Source organism: Cupressus sempervirens, chromosome 3 (genome assembly GCF_028749045.1).
Source record: "Cupressus sempervirens isolate cs-2001-9-10 chromosome 3, ASM2874904v1, whole genome shotgun sequence".
NCBI lineage: Eukaryota > Viridiplantae > Streptophyta > Pinopsida > Cupressales > Cupressaceae > Cupressus > Cupressus sempervirens.
In genome coordinates, this window is record NC_143120.1 from 779,038,265 (window position 1) to 779,062,590 (window position 24,326).

Genomic DNA, 24,326 nt, shown 5'->3' on the forward strand with positions numbered 1-24,326 from the left:
TGAGAGCATTGAGCTGACACAGGTAGCACAACCCAAGAAGATTGAGGTGATGGACAGAGACAATGCATTCCTATGACAGCAGTTCCGACTCATTCCTGTAGAGGTCGGTCCCTCCATTCAATCCTCGAGGCATGGAGAGGTATCCTCGGGAACAGCTGCCATATTGGAGCCACAAGAGGTGGGAGTACCATAGTCCAAGGATGCGCCTGGAGAGGAGGAGGTGGCACCAGATGTGGACATAGCTACCGTAGGAGGGACAGAGATGGATATCGATAGGGAGTGGAATATCGACAAGGTGGGAAAAGAGGATTATGGGTCAGGTGAGGATAGATGCAAGGTATACATCAAAGCTATGCAAGTGGTGATAGAGAAAGGACGCATCGTTTCATATTAGGCTTTGACTCGTAAGAAGGAGCTACATCTGATCCAAGCTTACATTTGAGGGGTCTATCCTGAGCGTTTCCAACTCCTACTTTGAGGCCAGGGGATGGCCAGCAGTGGAAACACCGGAGATGTTGGCTGATTGGACTACCGAGCCTGAGTTGGAACCGTTCAACACTCCTATGGAGGAGCTAGCACAAGAGATAATGGGAGTATATAAAGGTGTCTACTATGCTCATAGGCGTGCAAAAGTGGATAGGGCATCAAAGAGGATTGTAGCTGAGAGGTCTGTCACAATTGAGAGGGAAACTAGAGCGAAGTTAGCTGCTGAACTGGTTAGCCAACAAGCAACCTGGGAAGTTGAGCGCGCAGTTCTTTTGCGGGACAAGGAGAAGGCCGAACAAAGATTATAGGCGGTCGAGCAAGAATTGCAGACAGCTAAGGCACAAACCATGGGCATAGCGCTTCTTCTGAAGGAGGCAGTGGAGGTTAACACCCGGACCCAGAAGGATTTACGCATCCGCACTGATCAATTGTATGAGTTGCGCCGACAACAGAGCACTTTAGGGACACAACCTCCTCCCTAGTCTATATTGTTTCTATGTTGTATGTTGTTTCCTGTTTTTGTTAGTTTTTGAAGTCGCCAGGATACGACTTTTCTTTTTTTGGGAGGGATGATGTCCAGCAAAAAGAGTAGTTAGACAGTTACTAGTGCGGACATGGTTGTGTCGTTTCATTGGCACCATTTCGAACATTATAAATATCGTGAACACTTATGTATTTTGGCATCATTATCATTGTATTAAATATCATTGTTGTGTATGCAAAGCATTTGATAAATGTAGTATTTTGCATTGAGTATATGTTTCTTTACTGTTCACCTACGGGCTGAACACTTTCCTTTAACCATCCAAACTTAAAACCCATACTGAACTATACATGTTACTTTTTTGAAAGTCTTCAAATGCCAGAATCCTCCTTGCTGCTGAAAGGGCCTGTATGTTGTTTGAAATTTTGAGATAAAAACAAATCCTTACTTGGTGAGTGTCCCAAACAATCTACATCACTAAGTTATTTCCTTCCCACATTTGTTTGACATGCCTCGTCATGCAACAACAGCTCCTTGTAACGACACTTGGCAAAAAACAAAAATCTAATGCCTGGCCAGATAAAAGCAAAATGTCAAAAGCCAAAGTATGTGTCGTCAAGTGTCGAGCATGAAGTCTCTTGTGTGGTAAGGATTCCTTCGATTTCATTTGTAACATTCATGCAAAAACACTTATGAAGAGTAATGGTTGCTAATCACGTTTCAAAATGGACCCGTCACCTCTACAATCGAAGAAGGAAATTGACGTGACCAGTAACTGATGGTATGCCTCCCGCTACCCTCAATTAGATTGAGGACCTTCACGTTAATACCAGTATACACTTTACTACAACTCTATTGAAGTTTATAAACATTTTCTTACAACTAGAGTCGTTTCTGATATGTCGTAGGTTCAACTATGTTGTTGTCTTGAGGAGCAAGCCACTGTGGAAGTCCACTCACGCAGGAATTCAACATAAGGATTTTGATCCAACATCTGGACTATCACGTCTCATATAGAAAGTCGTCTATTGCTGATGAATGCATTAAAAATTGTTATTGTGATCATTACTTCTGCCCGCAACCTTCAGATGTCCTCCTGTTCCTCTTAGAACATCACCCGCAAACCAAACTCAAATCAAATCACATGCCAACCAATACTAGACTGCGGAACTGGTGCTTCTTCTCACTATTGTTCGAATAACCCTTGGATGTATATGGCTCGTGGGAGTTATGTACTGTGGCTATGGTAATCTTCTTCACTTACGACAGTCAAGCTGCTACGGGCTGCAGTTCCAACTTCAATCTAAGCACATTGGATGCTGACACAAATGTCTCTACAAGCTGGTAAAATCAAGATATATCTATCCAATATTACATCAATTTGTAAGTAACTCCCAACACTGGTAACATCATCACCTGGCAAGGTATCTCGTGGTTGTATATTTCTTAGTTTGTATTTGATCTGCCCATTCCAATGCCAACGCAATTGCTTTTGTGAGATGCTTAATACCTATGTTCCATTCTTCTACAACTAATATTTCACATTTGGTCACCTTAAAGTTATGCGAATAGTAGGAGCTCGTCAATCAATGATTTTGTCGAGAGTTAAAACGAAAAGGGGTTTGAACCTTCGTCCAAACACTCTACAGGGTTGTCGTCCTGTGCTAGCAAACGATTATAGTCACCTATCTCTTTGCAGATTCTGGGAGTGATTTTTTTCCTTTCTCCAAGATTTTTATTTTCCAAACCTTCACGGCAAATGAATAATTTGAGATATTCCCCCACTTTGCAGACCATTTACAAAATCTCCCTTTGCACCATTGTAATGGTTTTTTCCAATATTCTAAGTAGATGGGCCCCAAAAAATGTACACCCAGAATTCAGTCTCGTAAACTCCAAATATTTCCTCTCAGCTTAACAAATGTATCTGATGAATCCTTAAAAATTTGTCTTTGTTATAACTTCACAGGCTGGTAGGAAAACCTGGCTTCTTACAAATTTGTCTATTTGATGAAATTTTACCCAACTCAGAGCTCGTTTATTTATTACTTAACCTCACAGGTTGGCAGGTTCATAGCTATGATACCATTAAAATATCCCTAGCTAGATATTTACTTGTTTTTCCCCTTTCAATATATTCAGAACTAAACATATGCAAAAGTATTACAAAATACAACAAAAACCAATAGAACTCCAACAGATATTAACCGATCTTTCTCAGTTGATAACCAAGATTCAAGCATATGAAACTGCATTACAGACCAGTAATATAAAACCAGCAAACTCTTTAACTTCTTAAGAACATGTTATTGCATTATACAACAACAATACAATAATCCGCTCTAACAAATCCAATCTTAAATACAGATTAACAGTCAGATTGGAATACTAGAATAAGAACCTATAAGCACATATGATGCCAAGGATAACAACTCTTTGCAGAGTCTCTATCCAGATCCCCTCAGTTGAGTCGTAACGAACTCAATGGAGGCATTCCCTATATGAACTAGGTTCTTGCCAACCCTATTATTATTATATGGATGGATGATAGGGGGATACTAGTTTACCAGGCGGTGCCCCGTCTCAATTCTATGGCGATGCTTGTGATCCAGTATCTATTAGTGGTGGGATCAAAGTGAAATGAATGCCCTATCTATATCTCTAGCCAAGGTGATATTGTTTGGGAAGGAACCTCCCACCAAAATAGGTAGGGGTAATAAGGAATTGGTTGGTTAGTTGATTGGGAGTGATCCATCCTATCAACAATCAACCAATCAGCGCATATGAAACATCTGAACTGATGTCTCTCGAGACAATGGGTTTGTGTCCACTATCTGCCGGCACGAGGAGCTACGTCCTCATACTAGCTAAAAGCTGAAGCTTTTTGAATAACTCTCACAAAAGAGAAAACTAAAACAGAATCATAAATCAAGCATGCCCAAGAATGAGCCTCTTTCCCTTTTTAATAGACAAACTAAGACTCTTCAACTCCCCTCTGGCTTTCGTCCTATTCCCTTGCAACTCTTCAACTTCCCTCTGGCATTTCATCTTATTCCTCGTTGACTTTTCGCCCTCTTTATAACATTAAATTGACCTTTTAATAATTTGAGTCTATGCTCTCCTAGTCAATTTTAACATTATATATAATAAGACTTCAATATTTCTAATGTCCCAAAAAGGAGACATTACAGGTTCTTTTAGGGTTCAAATTGCCTTGGAGAGGGGATATAAGGAGGAGGCAACCTAAAGGTGAGCATCATATATCATTTTGTCAAACCATTTTAGACATCGTTGCTTTGGAAGAGCATTCCTCACCTAGGACGCAAACCCTAGCGCTAAGAGCAGATTTGTTGGGATGTAGCCCTCAACAAGATTAGATTCAAAGTTTTTATGCATACAGCTTGATCAAGGCAGAGGATCAATTTTTAGTATTGCAGTCATACTTTGCGAGCAGTGGAATTTTACGGAAGGCGACCACTTTGGTCCAGCCTGGCATTTCTTTATAGCAACTCACGTGAGGAATTCTAGGGTGCTTATTTGCAGCAGACTGGAGTTGTTTTATTGCAGTAGCTTGGGCTTTATCATTTGAACTTGTTTGACTGTAGCTAGGTTCCCATCTTCAGCTGGCGTTAACCTTGTTTGAAGTACATCTGTATTGGTACTATTTTGAAATAAATCAGACTCCGTTGGTATGGTTTTAGAATCATTTCCACATTAGTATGTATTGCTGCATATGATTTCTATCACTTATATTTTATTAGTTAATGTTATTTATTCATTGTAATACCTATATTCTGAAAAATACAAAAAGAAACAACATTCTTCTGTAACTTTTGTTTAGCTCTATAAGATCAAAGAAAAATCTGCAGGAGAATATAATTTATATAATTAAACATTAGAGCAGCAGCAGAGCAAATATCCATTTGGGATATTTTAGTGGTATCAGAGCCTCGAACTTGCTAGCCTATTAGGTTAGTTACAGGTCAATACCACGGCTAAAATTAAAAATGGGCGCTCTAAGATTTCATCTTTGTCAATAGGTACAAGTAAGATGCCTCCTGCTAAAGCTTTCAATGATGCAATAATGAGTAGCTACCATCAGTATCGTTCTCTTCCTAAGGAGATACAAGACATGCTTGCATTCACACAATTTATGGGTATACCAAATGCCGAGGATGATTTGGTATCCAAAAGTTCATATCAGCAGCAAAGAAGGAAAGAAGAATCAAAGGATAGAAAAGAAAATATTGGGAGAGAAGATAAGTCAACAAAGGAAACAAGGACCAGCAATAACCAACAAGAGGAATTACCAGATGAAGATCTTGAGGGGGTATCAAAAGAGGATATTGAAGAGAGCCCTATTGTTCAATGGCAGTCCACATCCTTTGCTTATGGATTTACACATGTCCATAAGCTTAATTTGGAGAGCCAACTGAAGGTTGGTGAAGAAAAGGTCATTGCAGCCTTGTCACATTTTGATAGTTCCCACAAGTTAGTAGAGAGCTACATTTGGAAGATCCAACACTTCAAGGAAGACATAAATGTAAAAAAGAGGCTTCATCAATCTCTGATTTGCCTATGCTTAAGACAGCTATGGAGGCAATGAAGAATAATTATTTAAACCTCCTTTTAGATAGAGATCATCTTCTTGACCTTGGTGTTATTTACTCTATTGCTTTGAGGGAGAAAGAAAAGGAGGTTGATCAGCTTATTTTAGAACTTGTAAAGGTTAGAGAAACTTTGGAAAATTCTCAAGTAGCTCTCCTCATGGCAGAAAATCAGATTGAAGGACTGAGTAGGGAGTTCAGTTTAATCCATGCTCTACCTACAAAATCAGAAAACCTGCCTCTTGCAACAGCCCATTCAAATAGACAACATATTCATGAGGTGAATGAGGAAGAGGATCCACTTGATGATACATTATCCAGTGATATCAGTAGTTCCATTAGTACTAAGGATATACAAGATGATTCCAAAGAAGGTATAGAGGAGGATTCCAAAATTCTAAGTTTGGATAGCAGCAATTTTACTTCCCATTCTCATGAGTTTGCAATTTTACTTCCCATTCTCATGAGTTTGCTACCTATAGTCTTGAAGAAGTTGATGACATACATTCAGTCATTGTTGATAACCCCTTTTCTGAGATGAGTGCTGATTTGATTTTAGATAACCCACTCTTTGAATTGGATGATGAGGAGGCTCTTGATCTTGATGACACAAATGATATAAGGAGCTCAATCTTGGAGTATGATTGTGAAGTTGAGCATATACTTGGTGGGCCGGCCACTCAAGGGTTGTCCCTTATGGGCATGGATGGCACACATACTTCTATTAAGAGGTGGCCTCATGGTTTCCTTGACGGGGCAGAAATAACCTTGCTGATTGGTGACTTTATACTCTTCAATCCATTAAGGATTAGTGACTATCCTAGTGGGGATCTTATGACTCATCTACGCTTTTCACTGTCTACATTAGGTTTCCAATAGTATCGGAGTGTTGGGAGGTGCCCATATAGGTTAGAGATGGAGTGGGGAGTATTTGTTGTTGATTGGAATTGGTTTGATAGCATGTTTGATATCACTTGTGTTGCTGGTCAGAGTCATGACAATGAGATAGGGTGGCCATTGTTGATAGGTTTTAAGCATGCAAGATATTACTCACCCATAGTTATGGTGTCCTGCATACATAGAGGGTTACTTGACAATGATGGTGATAATATGAAGTTCTTCTACATCACACACAATATGGCGTATGTTTAGTTATGGGACCCAGGTATTGATTTGCAAGATAAATCACTTTACACAGACTTCCATATATTGCTTCATGGTTTGGAGTGTTTGGGCATTTTTGTCAGAATAGAACAGTTGGTTGTATATTTGAGAGGTATGGAGGGTCGCATAATGTGGTTGAGCATGTTATCTTGTTAGTTTCCCCAAATTGCATCAGGATCAAGGATTGTTAGTAGGGACCTCACAGAAAGGCATTGGCAATATGAGTTTGAACATCTATTCAAACGGGTGCCATATGAATATATTGCATTTTTTTTTAAGTTGGTTTGTAATCCAAGAATCGACATGTATAATACATTCCTCCAGTGAATTCATGGTGAGATGCTACACTTTGAAAATCTTGATGTTTATATCAAAGTAGCGCAGCAATTGAGTGAAGCAGTGTGTTCCAGATTGATATGGGAATTCAACAATTGGTTTTTAGTATGTAGATACAAATTGCTTGAGGAAGAGCAATCTCTGGGAAGGGAGGATTTGTAATGTCCCCTTTCTAGGATGACAGACATTTGTTCATGGATTGGCCTACTACTGGAGTTCCCATAGGCCAATAGAGTGTGTAGGGGACTCATATAGGGCATATAGACCTAGACATGAGCTTTTCAAGCTGGTTTGGGCAGTCAACAACAGGTTTATAAAATTTAGAAGGGATCCCTAATTTTTAGGGACTAATTGGGAGTTGTCTAGGAGGCTTCCAAAGACCACTGGGGACATTTTGGAGAGACATTGGACGCATCTCCTAATTTTTAGGAACTCCCACTTCACTGACACACTTTGAAGATGCACACAGCTAAATTTTAGAAAACTGTTGTTGACTGCCCAAACCAGCCTAAAAAGCTCATGTCTAGGTCTATATGCCTTATATGAGTTGTAATGGCCCTCCTCAAGTATGCTCTCAAAAAATGCTGATGAAAGCTCAAGGAATTTCATCAAACAATTCACATGCAAGGGACGTATGACTGATATAGTATTTCAGCTGGCTTTAAATGACTCTTTTCCAATTTGCATCAATAAGAATCTTGTGCTAGAAGACTCCAAATGGACTACACAATGGCCTAACATGAATGTGCTACTAAATTTGACAATATTCAGTGCATATATATGATCTAAGCATGAGAAATGAACACCTACAACCAACTGGCATTTTTACAAACAGTTGGTATGCAAACTAACTAGCTAATAAATAATGATATTAAATTGCTTAAATGACACCAGCAACTATTATCTTTTTAATTGCAATGAATATTACAATGCTCATGAAATATGGCCAAGACTTTGGCATTTACATGGATTACAAAATGATAACGCTGGTATAATGCACACTTACAGCTGAAAGCTTATAACACCCTAAAAAGCAATACGAACAAAAGAACCTGGTTGTAAATTGCTGTAATAATTTTCTTCAATGCTGCCCCTTTTGCTTTGCTTTTTTCGAACTTCTTTTTCGGCCTGCTTTTTCGGCTCTACTTTTTCGGGCTGCTTTTTTGTACCCGCTTTTTCAGTCTTCTTTTTCGGTTCCGCTTTTTCGGACTGCTTTTTCGTATCTGCTTTTTCGGATTGCTACTATGTTGAATCTCAATACCATATCTTTCAATGGCGTCAAAATTTCCAGCTTGAAGGGATTTCGTCTTTCAAACTATTGAGATATAATCTCCAAAAAATTCCCCAATTTCTTTCATATTTCCAAGCATGAATAAATGAGAGGTATCCTCTTTCTTTTAATCCCTTCCTCACTTGCTCCATGCTTCCGTCTTGCCAATGTGGGATAATACATGACTTTTAATAGTACTCCTTTTTTTCTTTTTACAAAGTCCATGTATGTACTCAAAAGGGGGACTCTTGATTTTTATAAAGTGACTTTATGAAACATTATAATATTTAATTTAAATAGTCACTTTACAGTTGTAACTTCAAACATTAAAATAATATACCAAATAAACTCGAAATCCCACATATAATAGCTCATTAGAAAGAGCCCAACAAAACGCATCTCATCTTGTCATTGAAAATTGAAGGCACTGCATCCCCCTATTGGCTTACTAAAAATAGTAAGTCTTCCTGACAACCCAACAAACGAACTCCATTTGGCCTGTAATTAAATTTGACTAGGCCAAATAACCTCAGGATCCCTTTTGAAGTCCTGGCTAGCCCTCGGGACCATACAAGAATGGGCTAACGACAACATACCTCCAAACTGGCTAAGTGGGGGACATTACATGAGTCCCTTACACACTCTATTGGCCTATGGGAACTCCAGTAGTAGGCCATCCATGAACAAATGTCTGTCATCCTAGAAAGGGGCCATTACATCACTATGGCTACGGAGATTAACATTCTAAAGGAAGTTGACTTAATTTTTGTTACAGACTTAACAGTTGAAATTAAGATTCAATTTGGGGCATATTTGTGACTGCTGTTTCAAGTCTGGAGCAGCGTGTGGGGTTGATTTCTGTCTGAACGCCATATCTACAAGTTGGTGGGTTGCTGAAAAGGACAATAGGGCAAGTATCTACCGCAGACCTGGCACACTGGAATTGACCCACGGCCAGCTTGTGTAGTCTGCGATCTGCATTACAGCTGGACGTTACTGAATATACTGTTTGTGACCGGCATTCAGAGCAATACCAATCGTAGCATACTGGTGCAATCGAGTCTTGGCTTGCGTTGATGGAATAGGGAGTGCTGTAGCCGCCTCTAGTTTAAATTCTGGATTCTCCTTTCAGCTGGCAGCACCAAGGATTATGCTATGGAAAAATCAGGTTCCAGTATTAAATAGACATTGGAATTCAATACATGCAAATTGTATTTCCTTTTCCATTTAAAATTATAAGTAATGCTGGAGCTGTGTTGTTATAGTATATCTTCTGAAAATTTAATAAAAAACCAAAAGACATAGAAACATTGTTCATTGGCATCGATAATTCTATCAGAGCATACGTAGAATTTTTCCAGTGGTATCAGATGCTTGCTTGGAAAGTGTTTGAAGTAATGTCAAACCATGCAATGTGAAAGAAATTGATGCTTGATTTAGCTTTAACCAGACAGGTTTTTACATCTCCAAGGTTACTATTTTTTGGCCATAAAGGGCTAGTTAGCTTACATTATTTCGTTGGGTGGATGATCGATTGGTACTGTTCTCAGTTCAAGTTTTTTGATGAGATTTACCCAGGGCAAGAAAATTGGAATGACTTGTGGATGTGTGGATGCCCGAATGTTTACAAGTGCAGCTACTGGTTCCGTCTTTTTGTTGACATCCTGATCCATCATCACCATTTTCGAAAGTTTTTGCAGAGGAATTATTCAGTGAGCAGTCCAGTAATGTCAACCATGTTGTAATGGAACCGTTTCTACGATAGTTAATGGAATTTGTGGACTTGGATAGAAATGATTAAAAAAACCGCCACAGAGCCTCATGAAATTGTTGAAAAATGAGGACTATTTATTGTAGTAAACTCTATTATATAAATAAATCAAAAAATTATTACCAAAATAAAAATTTACTCACACAACCTCTATGTTATCTATGTCAGCCTGAAGGAATCTGACCATATCTATAACATGATGAACATTCCCTCCTTAGCTAAGGAGGATATTCTTGATAACTTCTGGTTCATCCTCTGATGCTCACATCAACAACTATTGCCAACAGATTTATCAATTAGACCTCTCAGTCCTATTTATCAGCTCAAATTAAAGGACAAGCTTGGCATTGTTTTTAGTTTAATCATTAAGCGGGTTGTTTGAAAATTAGTATAAAAGTGTATGTATAATGTGTGTAATAAATGGTAATAAATGCTGCAAGGTTTATCCATTTTTAGATTACCATCTTCTTAAAAGATTTAACTTCTTTATATTTTTAGTGTGTGACCAATATGTGATGCTCATGACCTAAAAAACATGCTATTTCCTCTGTCTCATTCTTCATCTCTTAACAAAAAACTGGTGCAATGACACTTCCCCTTTGCACAAGACGATTATTCAAAAACCTCTAAATATAGATGAAATTGAGTTGTATAGAGACTGGACTGTGTATGCTCAGGAGTGGGACAACTCCTTGAGTACAAAAATTAAGGTTGTGGATATTGAGAGGCAATCAATGGAGGATGTAGCTAACGTAGATGCATGCTCAGGAACTAAAAAGGCATGCTATTTCCTCCCAATCTCAGTCTTCAACACATTTCATGTAATAATACTTTCCCTTTTTGCACAAGGTGTACACAATTGTTGAAGAACCTACAAACATAGAATGAGGAATAGAAGTTGCACTTTACTGTAACTTACAAAATATGCAAGCATGTTGATGATGCAACATTGCACTCTTTTTATGTTCAAATCTGATAGGAAACACATTCCCAAAAAAATAAAAATTTATATCCTCACTTCATAATGTTTTGATTGTATTTTGGCATAGAATTTATGTTTTTATAGGAAGTTGAGTATTTTTTAAGTTTCACAGATTTTGCCGAGTTGCCAAGTCCAAATCAAATTTTGGTCTACCAGTGTTTTGCCCATTCTGAGTTTGTGAACTATGCTAACAATAGTACCGACGCCAAAGTAACAGTATATAAGAATAGGAACCTAATTACAGCAATGTAATACTCATGCCCAGAAACTTGACCCTATATGACTTTTACTGGTTAGAAATCTCATCAACTATGATTGTAACTCTGTTTCATTAACTGTGCCAATCAAGCAAAGGCCCTACTATCTAAAGTTCTAAACTAATGATTGGAACTATTCGTAGTTAGATTGGTCACACATCCATATTTATATCAACATGATTGATGAGTTTTACAGGTGATTGGCAACACTGACCACTTAAAACCCACAATAACATCATCATATGCTTTCCTCATTACAAGTCATCAATATGACATCACAAGATAGCAAAGCTATGAACAAAACCAAGCTATAACCAAATACCCAGATGAAATCTAATCTGATAGAAAGTATGCAGCAAAAACAACCATGTTAGATAAGATAACTATATTTAATCAAAATCCTTAGAAAGAATATATTTTAGACTTTTATGTATCTATCCTATCATCTTGGCTGACCTATTGAAATCAACCAAACTGTCAATGTTATAGGTGGGCATTTTCAAATGTAAGCATAGGCAATACTAGCCTCATTTATTCACAAATGACTTTATTGTCTAGAAAAAATATGACGCATAACCTATACAAAAAGGAATAAACAATTCAGGTAAAATAAAAATAGTTTTATGTGTGAAACAGGACAGGATAAAGAACTTTGAAAGTATTTTCTTTTGGAAAAAATCACCTTATTGAACAATTGACCACGGTAATGGAATTTTGTTCAAATGCCTTGCCGATAGCTTGAGAATCAATTCCCCAGTTTTCTTGTTCATTTTTGCATTGCAAGTTCAATACAGCTGTTATGCCCTACACCAAATTAATTTCAAAAACCAAACAATTACAAAAATGATAATAAACATAATGACTGCAGAAGGTTATGAACTGGTGAGAATGCTGTTTTTGAAAGCTATAAGCATGTGCTTCTCTTTAAAAAGTGATGCCTGTAAAAGTCTCTTGTTTACCAATATTCAAAGAAAGTTGTGGATAAGAACTGGAAACCAAGAATAAAACGTGAGTGTGCACTTACTACCTCAATGCTAGAAATATTGGGGATTCAACCAAAGAAACCACTTGATATTTTGCCATCTAAAGGGGGCAAAAAGATTTTTACTTTTGACAGCCAATAATTTTTTATGGTAAAGAAAAATGTAAGTAGTCATACCAATAAAAGAAAAAAGAGGACACTAGGCAAGCATGCCCAGCCAATGGAAAATCTGAGCAACATGCTCTGAGAAGCAAAATTCTATTCCATCAAAGAATGTAATGACCCGTATCAGTACTGTAATAAATTCAACCAGCACCGTACTGTCCTGAACCTGACTTTTCCGTTCCCTTTTAAATGTAGCACTTAGAATGCGAATCCACTTAACAAAAAACTGGCAATATGAATAACAGATGATATCCAGATAGTTATTTGCTCAAATTCATTCTCAAACAACACGTTCAAACATACAACAATATGCAGATGAAAATACGAACAGCAAGAAAACCCGAACTTTCCAATGAATTTGTCTTCTCAAAATGTCATTAAGGACTCAAGCATATGAACAGAACAGTACAAATCAAAACTCTAAATCCACCATCCTTTCAACAAACCAGAAACATGTTGTTACCTTATACAACAAAAAATATGATAACCAACTACTTCCGAATAACTTTAAACGTTATTGTACTCTACAACAGCAATACAATAACCTTCCAACCACAAAATCCAATCTTATATGCAGATAATACAGTCAGATTGGAAAACAAGAGAAGAACCTGTAAGCTCAATGAGACACCTGCGATGATATCTCCATGGGCAATGGGTTTTCGTCCACTGCTTGCCTGCACGAGGGGTTACGTCCTCACACGGGCTGAAAGCTGAAGCTGTCTAAAACTCTCCAAAAGAGAAAACTGAACTGAATAGTAGAATCAAGCATAACAAAGGATAGAGCCTCATCTCCTTTTATTCTCACAACGATGACCCTTCGACTTCTTTTCTAGGTTTCGTCTTATCTTCCCACGTCCTCTTTTGCCCACTTGGAATATTAATTTGACTTTTAATTAATGAAGTTTCAGCTCTCATAGTCAATTTAATATTATAGTGATGACCCCCCTTAATATTTCTAATGTCCCCAGGATAGGGACATTACAAGTCTCCCCTCCTTGAGATTGCTTGCCCTCAAGCAATTGATACCAGGATCCCATATGAATCTGCAGTTGACCCTATAACCTAAACTGAAAACAAATCCAGCCAAACTGTGAAGCAAGGTGTCATGTTGTAAACCACTTGTCAACCAGGTTCCTGGATCCCATATTACTCTCTCGAAGAACTCAGTACCTGTATCTGTAAACTGATCAACATGGATCAGCACCATGACCACAATAAAATCCTTGTCCGACCATAGATATAATTTGCCAACACTTGGATCCCAAACTCTGTTATGTCGTTCCGCTGCTATGATGAGGTAGAAGCATATCAAAGGTCCATGTGTAACCCAGTAGAGTGTGAAAACCTGCCCAAAATGGGTGATGTAGGAAATGAGCTGCTCATAAGCTAAAACCACTATCTCAAGGACATCAAAACCAATAGTAGCGTCATCAACCTGGAGAACTCCCAAGTACATAGGTGCTATGAAATTGAAAGATGCTGGAAATATAAACACATTCCTCACATAGCTACTCCACCAAGAGTTACTTAACAGCTGATGAAGGAAAATCACCCAACTCTCGAGAGGGTTGAAATCGGAATATATGTTGGGGTTGATCAACTGATAAGCAACAGAAGTTGATTCGCCATTCCCAAGCTGAGTCCCTGAATCACTGTTAGGATCTGAATCAGCATTCCAGGGTCTGAAATCAATTTCTTCCTCCTCAAGGCAAGCAAAAGAAACTCCCTCATCTATCATAAAAAGTGGGTTATCGGACGTCCAGTCAGCAGCCACCTCAAACAAGGGGTTATCTATCAACTGAAAGTGATCTGAAGTTTTGCTACTTAATTGTTTGGGGCAGCTATCCAAGTCATAAGTTTTTTGAATGCTCTCAAGTTCATCGATGACTTCTAGGAAAAATTTGTCTCATTCTATCCTCATGTTCCCAAGATTGATTCATGACCTTGATCTGATTTTTTGCTCCTTGAGGAGAGAATCGAGCCTCATCCAATGCCTTACAAACATGCTTCAACTCTTTATTAAGTTCGTCAATCTCATCCTTCCCTCTATTTGCCTGTTCGGCATATATCTCAGCAATCTTAAGGATATAATCCTTGTCGGTCAGCAAATACAAGTAATCTGACTTCATAGTTTCAAGGGCTTTCTTGACCTCCTGCAAGTCATCAACATTCCAATCTCTTCCCATTGCTCCTGGAATCCTCCTGCAAAGTTCATCGACCAACTCATGAGTCCTGTCATAATGTACTAAAGATGCCACAACCATATCTTCACTAACCCTCAATTGATTCCTTAAGGTATGCATTTCTTTATCGCTCTGCTGGAACTGTTTATTATTTTGCAGTGTTATCTTAGGGGGTTCTTCCAATTTCAAGTCTTGCATGATAGGAATATAAGGTTCATTATAAAAATGCTCCAAACTACTATTACCTTGTGGGCAAACTAACTCCTCAACCTTCTTGTCAAGGCTCACTTCTAAATCACCAACGAAGAAACTTGTACCTTGCGTAAAATCTTCTAAGTAATTGTGAGTAGGTTGCTCATCTCCAGTAGTCGTCTGTTCTTCTTTTTTCAAGATCATCCAAAAGATAATTCTGGTCTATCCGAACTTCTTCGTACACCCCTATGTGTTGTTTGTCTACAAAAAGATCTTGGGCCAACTCCAGATACTTTCGTTTTGCCATATCCATCATATTTAGCTGCTCAAGATATAAATCCATATACTCATTAAATGATAAATCCTTCTGAATTCTGGTAGGAAGTCCCTATACTCCTCATAAATGTCAAGTATTTTAGCTTTTACAACGGAACCTAACTGCTCTTGTGACTTCATAGTAGCTTTCTTGATACGATCTACAACTCTTCCCATTGCTGAAGTTTAGCTATAATAATTTGTGCTTAAATTTATAATCAAGATGCTGAATGTATAGCAGAGAGAGATTTGATCAATCAGCTCTTAGACAACCTGCAGATATTCTCGCCCAGATTGGTGGATACAACTCTTATATTCTTTTCTCGGAATATCCTAAACAATTGCTGCTAGGTAGATATAAGAGGAATATCGCCAAACAGTCCTCTGGCAACTGATTACATCAACGCTCAAAATGTTCTTCAGCAGCTACATGATGTTGTGGACTGATGATCAATTTAGCAAACCATACTCCATACCCGATATAGAGCCATCTTTCAAACCAGTATCAGGTACTCAGAATGTTACAACTGGGCTTGATCATGTAAACTCTTTTGCATGCTGATCATGCTTGTGAAAGCCACTGTTTACTCTCAAGCAAAGAGCTCTCTAATAATTTATATTCTCCAGCTCTAAAAGGTAGATTTCTTGTGTCGTTTATGAGACTGTTAAAATCCTATACTGAGGGAGACATGGAGGAAACAGAAGGAGCCTTAAGGTTCCATGTCAATGCAGTAGAGACCTCCTTAAGCTTTGTGATTACGTTTAATTCCAATCCAAGTGTTGTACCACTTTTTATAAAGAATTTAAGAAAGCAATCAGTTCTTTAACTTCCACTATAAGACTACTACTGTCCTCATTGTTATCATGAGCAACATTCCATGCATTTTGACTATTCAGGAATAAATTTCCAAATTCCAGTAGTTTCACTGCTTTAATACGCCAGTCTCCAGCATTTCCCAAGGCTTTTTTTTTTTTGAAGGAACCCTGACTCATTAAGTGTGATTTTGAAATTGACAAATGGTGTCTATTTTCTTACCACCTAATATTTCTGCTCTTTTCTCTTCTTTCCCTTTGCACCACTAGAAGAGAAATCGGCGATTGAAAATTAAGATCGCCATGGATAAAATTGAATCAAGAACACGCTTTTCTAGGCCTTTCAAATCTTAAACAAAGGTCGTGCCCTCAATTCACTTCCAATCTAATACATCTTTACTTGGTAATAAGTCGTTCCTGCTTTTGTTGATTCCCTTATATGCTCGGCCCGGTCTATTGTTTTTCTTCTAAAGCTTTTTCCTTGAGTTTAGTTCTCTCCTTCCATCTCAATACACCAGACGGGAAAAGTAGCTATCTAGACATCTAACCAACTTCCCTCTCAGACTTGAAGCGCAGAATTTTTTATAATTCAATAATGGATAATAGTTAGTGCCACATCCTCCTTCTGTTAGGAGTGATCTCATTCTATCTACTTCTGTCAAAGGAGATCGAATTTCTGTTCTATTCAACGATTTTCCTGAAGCATGAAGTTTCCTTTGAAATATATCCAGACAGACGGTTTAGGCCAAGAGACAATTTTTTTCAAATTAGACAGAGATCCCAACTATAATACAAATTGTCGGCTGTCTTATTCTAACCAAGAACAATGTGAATTTAATTTTGTATCAGTGTGAAGCCAACCTGAGATTTCATGGGACTCGCAACTTAAATCCAGAATCAATAATTACAGTGTTTACTGTGCTGACTTGTATACCAGTAATGATAGTATTTCAGAGCACATTAATTGACCAAAGGGAACTAAGACGGCATTAAGGACAGACCCATCTTGCTGAAGAAGGCCTTTTGGGCATTGACTGTAGGTCGAACTAGGCCTTGTTGCGTACACCAAGTTCGCTTTTCTCTTAACCGACTCTTCCCCTGGTTAATGCCGTAGCACACCAAAGTGCACACTTCGTCTAAGATTTTCCCCTTTATTGATATGCGGAAGTGCCTTACCAGAACTGTTGATGAGGATGCGTGATGATAATGCCGCCCTTTACCAACAACACCAAACCTGTGTTCACTTCTCATGTCTAATATCAAACCCGCAGTTTCCAAAAAAAACAACCTCACTCACGAATTTAACCTGCTTGTTCCGAGCCACATTGGAGACTTAATCCAAACACGGAACTCTCTTCTTGCTTGCTGTGCGTACCAATTGATAGATTCTGAACTCTCAAATTCACATAAAACAGTTGACGTTATCCCAAGACAATCTAGATTTGACTTGGCTTTAACGCAATCTTTATTTCTTACGCTTGTAACTGCCCCAGCTTAATCCACAATTGCTTGGCATGATGTCCAAGTGAGGGCCGTTCTTCAAAAGCCGATATTCTCAGCTAAAGTCCATCGACAAGCGTCTCTTATCCGTGATTTTCCACTCCACCTGGCTTCTGTGTAGGTTGAGGTAATTGCAGGTATCCCTACAAGTGTCGATTCAATAATATTCGACTATCATTCTGCCCAAATAATTTGTAACGGTAGCTCCAAAATATATTAACTCTGGTAGGCGTTGCTTGCTTCTCAATTCTCAAGTCTACGGCTCAACGTTATTCGCATCTCCATTAAACAGAGACTGCCGTGTGCAAAAAAGATTGCCAACCTGGTAAAAATTCCTTACGATGGGTGTCTTTTGTCTTTTTCCCACTTATGAATGATGGATTTGACAGCTAGAAGTTGTGCCTTTATATGTCTAAACGACTTGGCTTCACCCTAACAATACGCCTTCCACTCTTCCACGTAACTGCTGCTCCATATCTTCAGTATTCAGCAGTTAAAGTATGCCTCACCTTGGGTAACGCCCACTATAGGAGTTATTCGAATGCGAAAAGTCTTAGAGTCGGTTTCAATTCCCCTAAAGCTCTCAAACATGTACACGCTTAGTTATTGCTAACAAAATGAATTGTATTTGCCTGAACAACTTTGGTCCTATAAATGATACACAAAAAATATATGATGCCGCCAATGTCTGCAATTAATCCTCAGATGTTATATCTGTTACTATACTACCATTCACATTGATTCTCTGTGCGCATCAAGAAGTGCATCATGAATACTTCCATCATCAACCAATAAATGCAGATGCAGGTTCAGCAAGGTCAAGATCCAACTGGAGACAGCTCACACGATTCCAGCAATAGCTTGTAGTAGATGTACATATTATACTTCATCACTCCTTTATATATTGTTGGCACCTCCAGCTCGAACCATAACAATGTCGTCTTTGTCAAATATTCAGTTCAAATGAAAGTCAGATAATCCTCCAGTAGATAGATTACATCGACAAATGACTATTCCATTAAGAACATAAATAGCAGATATAGTGTATTCAACTAATATCAACTGCACAGCACAATATATTCTCAGCTCGCCCTTAGCTCTTGTTTTATGCTCACCCAATGTTCAAGAGTTTGGCCTTCAGTCAAGCTATTTTTACTGCTACAGACTTCAAGGCCTCTTTCCACGATACTCCTGTTACCAACTTTTTGAATTTCAAATTGTGCCCTGTTATCTTCGGCTGCTACAACTTATATATCTCCTTTCACGAGTGTCCCATGAGGACCTGTGCTTTTCAAGAATGATGCATTCGTGAACCGGCGGGTATTAGTATTTTAGCCAAGTACCTGTGGTAAAAATTTCAAAAGCTAAAAGTTTATCTATTCCGAAAAGGAATTTAATGAGGCCCTTTTTTCTAGAAATCTATCCAAGACTGATAAAAATACCAGCGTTATTGAACCTCACAGGCTGGCAAGATCATTGGCTTTGATACCACTGTAATGAACCGTATCAGTATTGTAATAAATTCAACCAACACCGTACTGTCCTGAACCTGACTTTTCCATTCCCTTTTAAATGTAGCACTTAGAATACGAATCCACTTAACAAATAACTGGCAATATGAATAATAGATGATATCCAAATAGGTATTTGCTCAAATTCATTCTCAAACAACACGTTCAAACATACAACAATATGCAGATAAAAATACGAACAGCAAGAAAACCCGAACTTTCCAATGAATCTGTCTTCTCAAAATGTCATTAAGGACTCAAGCATATGAACAGAACAGTACAAATCAAAACTCTAAAACCACCATCCTTTCAACAAACCAGAAACATGTTGTTACCTTATACAACAGCAAATATGATAACCAACTACTTCTGAATAACTTTAAATGTTATTGTACTCTACAACAGCAATACAATAACCTTCCAACCACAAAATCCAATCTTATACACAGATAATATAGTCAGATTGGAAAACAAGAGAAGAACCTGTAAGCTCAATGAGACACCTGCAATGATATCTCCATGGGCAATGGGTTTTCGTCCACTACTTGCCTGCACGAGGGGTTACGTCCTCACACAGGCTGAAAGCTGAAGCTTTCTGAAACTCTCCAAGAGAGAAAACTGAACTGAATAGTAGAATCAAGCATAACAAAGGATAGAGCCTCATCTCCTTTTATTCTCGCAACGATGACCCTTCGACTTCTTTTCTAAGTTTCATCTTATCTTCCCACATCCTCTTTTGCCCACTTGGAATATTAATTTGACTTTTAATTAATGACGTTTCAGCTCTCATAGTCAATTTAATATTATAGTGATGACCCCCCTTAATATTTCTAATGTCCCCAGGAAAGGGACATTACAAAGAAAGTGTTAATTCTCAATACAAAGATTCCTTCAGAAAGATATGGTTGCAGTCGTCGTCTACTATTACATAAGGGATGGTATCCAACTCTTAACTAGTAATCTCATAAATTATACTTGCAGAGCTTGAATCAATATTGAGCCCACTCAAAATTAATAACAAAAATTCTGAAAAACAGATTCAATTGGAATTATATTTAACGCAATTTTAAAAAAGATTGAATGATGTAGAAATTGTTATCTGGGTCCCAAATTAGCAATAACTTGTTGCAATTGATCACCAATTACATGTCAACAAAATTTAAAATGATGTTAGTCTACACAAACCTTGCAACACACAGAATCAGCATAAGTTGTATGTTATTCGACAACGTGTGAAGCACAGTTTACTTGAGGCTCCAACAAAATAGATAATCCACTCTCAAGAAGAGTGGATCAAAGAAGATTAAACCCTGGTGCTATGATCGATTGTCTCCAAGAAGATTGGCGAAATAGCTTATGAGTTGGAACTACAAGCTAGCAGCAGAGTACGTAATGTGTTTCATGTGTCTACGCTAAAAGACACTGAAGCACAGTTTTGTTCCTTTGTCAAAGTTGCCACCATTGGATGAAGAGGGGAAGCTAATCTTGATTCCAAATGCCATCATTGACTATAGGGAGCATACTCTGTAGAAGAGGATCATTAGATAGTACTTGATCAAAGGGGCAAATTTTCTAAGCAAAGTGTGTAATGTGTTTCATGTGTCTATGCTAAAAGACACTGAAGCACAATTTTGTTCTTCCATCAAAGTTGCCACCATTGGATGAAGAGGGGAAGTTAATCTTGATTCCAGATACCATCATTGACTATAGGGAGCATACTCTGCAGAAGAGGAGCATACTCTGCAGAAGAGGATCATTAAAGAGTACTTGATCAAATGGACGAATTTTCTAGTGAAGATGCAACACGAGGAAATGAACAGCAGCATCTAGAGTTGGAATTGCTTAAGGACAAGCAATTTTGGGGAGGCTGGACTATAATGTTTCATTCCTAAGAACTTTCAACTTGGCGACCATTAGTGTATTTAACTAGTTCCCATAAGTCAACAAGTTTGGGTTATGCAACCCATGGTGACAAACTGATCTAGCTTATTTGGTGATGACAAGTATTTTTATTGACACCAAACACGCTTTTTTGGAGTGAGTTCGGGTAACCTGTCCATAGCAGTTTTAGGTGTTAGGCTAGATATCAACTTGGACAATTGTAAGAAAATTGGTCAAGCAGTTGATGATGTTTCAAGTTTTTATGTGGTTCAAATAATGTTAAGTTATTAAGTGAAATTAACTATTCAACTTCAAAGTTTTTTAATTTACCAATATTTGTCTAGATGGGTATCCAAGTTAAAATTAAACACGCTTTTGGAAAATGTTTAAATGACTTTATGGGGATGGGTGCCAACATAGGAAAGACAAGGTGTTTAAAATTAAAATTAAGATGAACCTTAAAGGAGGTGTGCCCTTTTGAGATGCTTTTTATATGATTTTGAGCTAATCTTCTGACCTGTTGGGATTAATATTTTGACAATAGATTAGCCAGTTGAACTTGTTCATCATGAGGCTTTGTAAGGACCAAAACCCTTGCAAAGCACATCCTCTACTTTAATGAAAGATCTAATATGGAGGATTCACTACTGGTTTCGCTCAGGAATCACAATCAGGCTTTATTGTTATAAATTTCAGATTTCATTCTCCATCTGTAGAAGACAAAAGGACAGGGACTTGTTGTAAGGCATTACTAGAAAGTATCATTGATTTTAATTGCTGATTATTCATCTTTTTACAAGTCACACTAGTTCATTTGTTGATCATACATCCAGATGTAAGGAAATGGGAATTTGTGAAAGGAATGGCTAGGGTTTTGGAGGAGCTTTTTATTACGATAATAGATGGTTTCTATTATCTCTGTTTAGTAACTATTGTTTATCTATTATAATCTCTTGTAAATATTAGAATGTTTCTAATATTTAGTTTCTCATTTCTAGAATAGAATGTTTATATTCTTTATGATTGTTTCCTAAGGAAACATCGTTCATTCTTTTGTATATATTGACCTCTCGATATTTACTAATGTAAGCAAATATTTACCGATTACTTCATAATCTGGTATCAAAGCCATTACTCTGAAATTTTTCAAAAATAATTATAATTTCTTGCTTGAAATTATCTGCTCAAAATTATCTGCCTTTTATTTTCAAAATTATTTTCATATCTGCTTCCAAAATCTCTAGTTTGGCTAGGGTTTTCTACCAAAAAATCACAATATTTTTTTGTATCTTGTGATTGTTTCTAGTCTACAAACACGCGCCCTTCTATTTGCAACTAGTGCAAGTGAATCCTCTGAAAATTAAGGGTTATTCTCTATTGTTCGCGTGGAAGTTTGTTGGGCGCCATTTCTCTGCAACTCACGCCCAAATTTTTCTGCCACTCGTGTCCAAATTTCTTTGAAAATTGCATGTCTGTTTTGTGGCCAATTTTTACCCTATTTGTTAAAAAAAAAGGTCATTTTTTGTAGTGTTTTGACACGTCCACAGTTTTTACAAACCTCTGGTCTTGATTCGTGCCCAGAATCAGCATTTTTTTTGCAATCCACCATTTTATGGGGTTTTTTTGCAGCTAGTGCCATCTTTGATCGAAACCCTAATTTTTTGTACCGGATCCAAAATTATTATAAATTCTTGGCGGGTTTTTCGAGAGCTCATTTGGGTTGTCATATGTAATTCCTAGGTACCTCATTTTTTGTGCCTCGATTTTTGAGCCAACAAATCTAGAATCTGACAACATATTGCTATTGGGTTTTTCGAGCTCTCTTCTAGGTATCTCATATTTTTTGATCTTCCGCTATTTTGCCTTGAAGTACGTGCCTTGACAGATTTACACATTTTCACTAAAAAACATGTTATGGCATCTCTAACTAATATTTTGCTAGAGGGAAATCAGAAATTCAACGGCCACAATTATGGCACATGGAAACAACGGATCTTAACCATCTTTGAATATCGCAGTAGCAATCAGGCAATTATGGGTACTACAACTTAACCTACTCAAGCTAGTCCTCATCAGATTTCATATGATTAGCATAATTGGGAGGGGGTGATGCTTCTCAAATTATCCGTAGCTGATGTTTAGCTCCCTTAGATTCCATCTCGCTAGATAGCTACTGAGATATGGGAGCATCTCAAGACACTTCATAAGACTTTGGACAAAAGCAGAGCCTTCTTTCTCAAGAACACTCTATTTTCTTTTGTCATGGATGAACAGAAATTGCTCTAGGATCACCCGAATAGGATTCAGGAAATTCATGATCAATTACTTGCCATTGGATGCAAGATGGAGGAAGAGGACATTGTGCATAATCCTCAGGAGTTTACCCAAGTCCTATGAGCATTTTATCGAGATTCTTAACATCACTTCTACTAGTGTTATTCTAATGTTCACAGATCTTTGCACACTTCTAGTTCAGTAAGATTGGTGGAAACACCAGTTCGGTAGTAGTTCCAACTCCCCCTCCACAAAGCAAGCCTTTGTTGTCGAATCCTTTCAAAAGGATAAGGGAAAGTCTTATTCATAGCAGAAGTCCTCTGCTCCAACTTCAAAAGGCTCCAAGAAAAAGAACATTCAATGCAACTATTGCCACAAGTATGGGCACATGGAGGTTGAATGTTGGAAGCGCTTAGCTACTATATCTAAGCAATCTAGTTCGCAGCCCACAAACAGTGCAGAGCACACTGAGCAGACAGAATCTGCGTTTTACGCCTTTTGACAGCTTCGTGCTTTAGATAGATTAACCATTAAGGGAAGGTATTATGATAATAGATAGTTTCTATTATCTCTATTGAGTATCTAATGGTTATCTATTGTAATATCCTATAAATATTAGAATGTTTCTAATATTTAGTTTCATGTTTCTAAAATAGAATGTTTATGTTCTTTACAATTGTTTCCTAAGGAAACACCGTTCATTCTTTTGTATATATTGACATCTCGGTCTTTATTAATATAAGCAAACATTTATCAATTACTTCATAATACTTTTTCCTGATTGGAGTTTTCAGGTCTGCATTCTTCAAAAAACAATCAAACTTGGCCATAAGAGGCAAGGTGTGGCGTCCAAGTTTGGAAAGTCCTATTTGTTGGTTTTAATGAAGCTATCAATATCACAAACTCCACATTTTATAGGTATGTTACAAATGGCTTAGTAAAGCATTTTGATGATCTGGATACTTCACATTTTCATAATATATTGTTTCCAGTCTGGAAAAAATAAGTGTTTCTCAATGTGAGTGCTCTCTAAATATTGTATTTTGAAGGGTTATATCAATATGTCTACTTATTTGCTGTAAACAAGATTATTCCAATACTCTTATCTGCATCTCCATCTACTATTAAACACTTAAGAAAGAAACAAAAA

General features: G+C 37.6%; 1 protein-coding gene across 1 annotated transcript in view; it reads right to left on the bottom strand.

The window, feature by feature from the left end:
* Window positions 1-24,326, bottom strand: part of LOC149569100 (phosphoglucan phosphatase LSF1, chloroplastic) — a 254,862-nt gene that overhangs the window by 182,972 nt on the left and 47,564 nt on the right. The window contains exon 5 of the mRNA XM_089821883.1: window positions 12,040-12,161. Coding sequence (XP_089678009.1) covers window positions 12,040-12,161 — 122 coding nt within the window. The remainder of the gene's footprint in view (window positions 1-12,039; window positions 12,162-24,326) is intronic.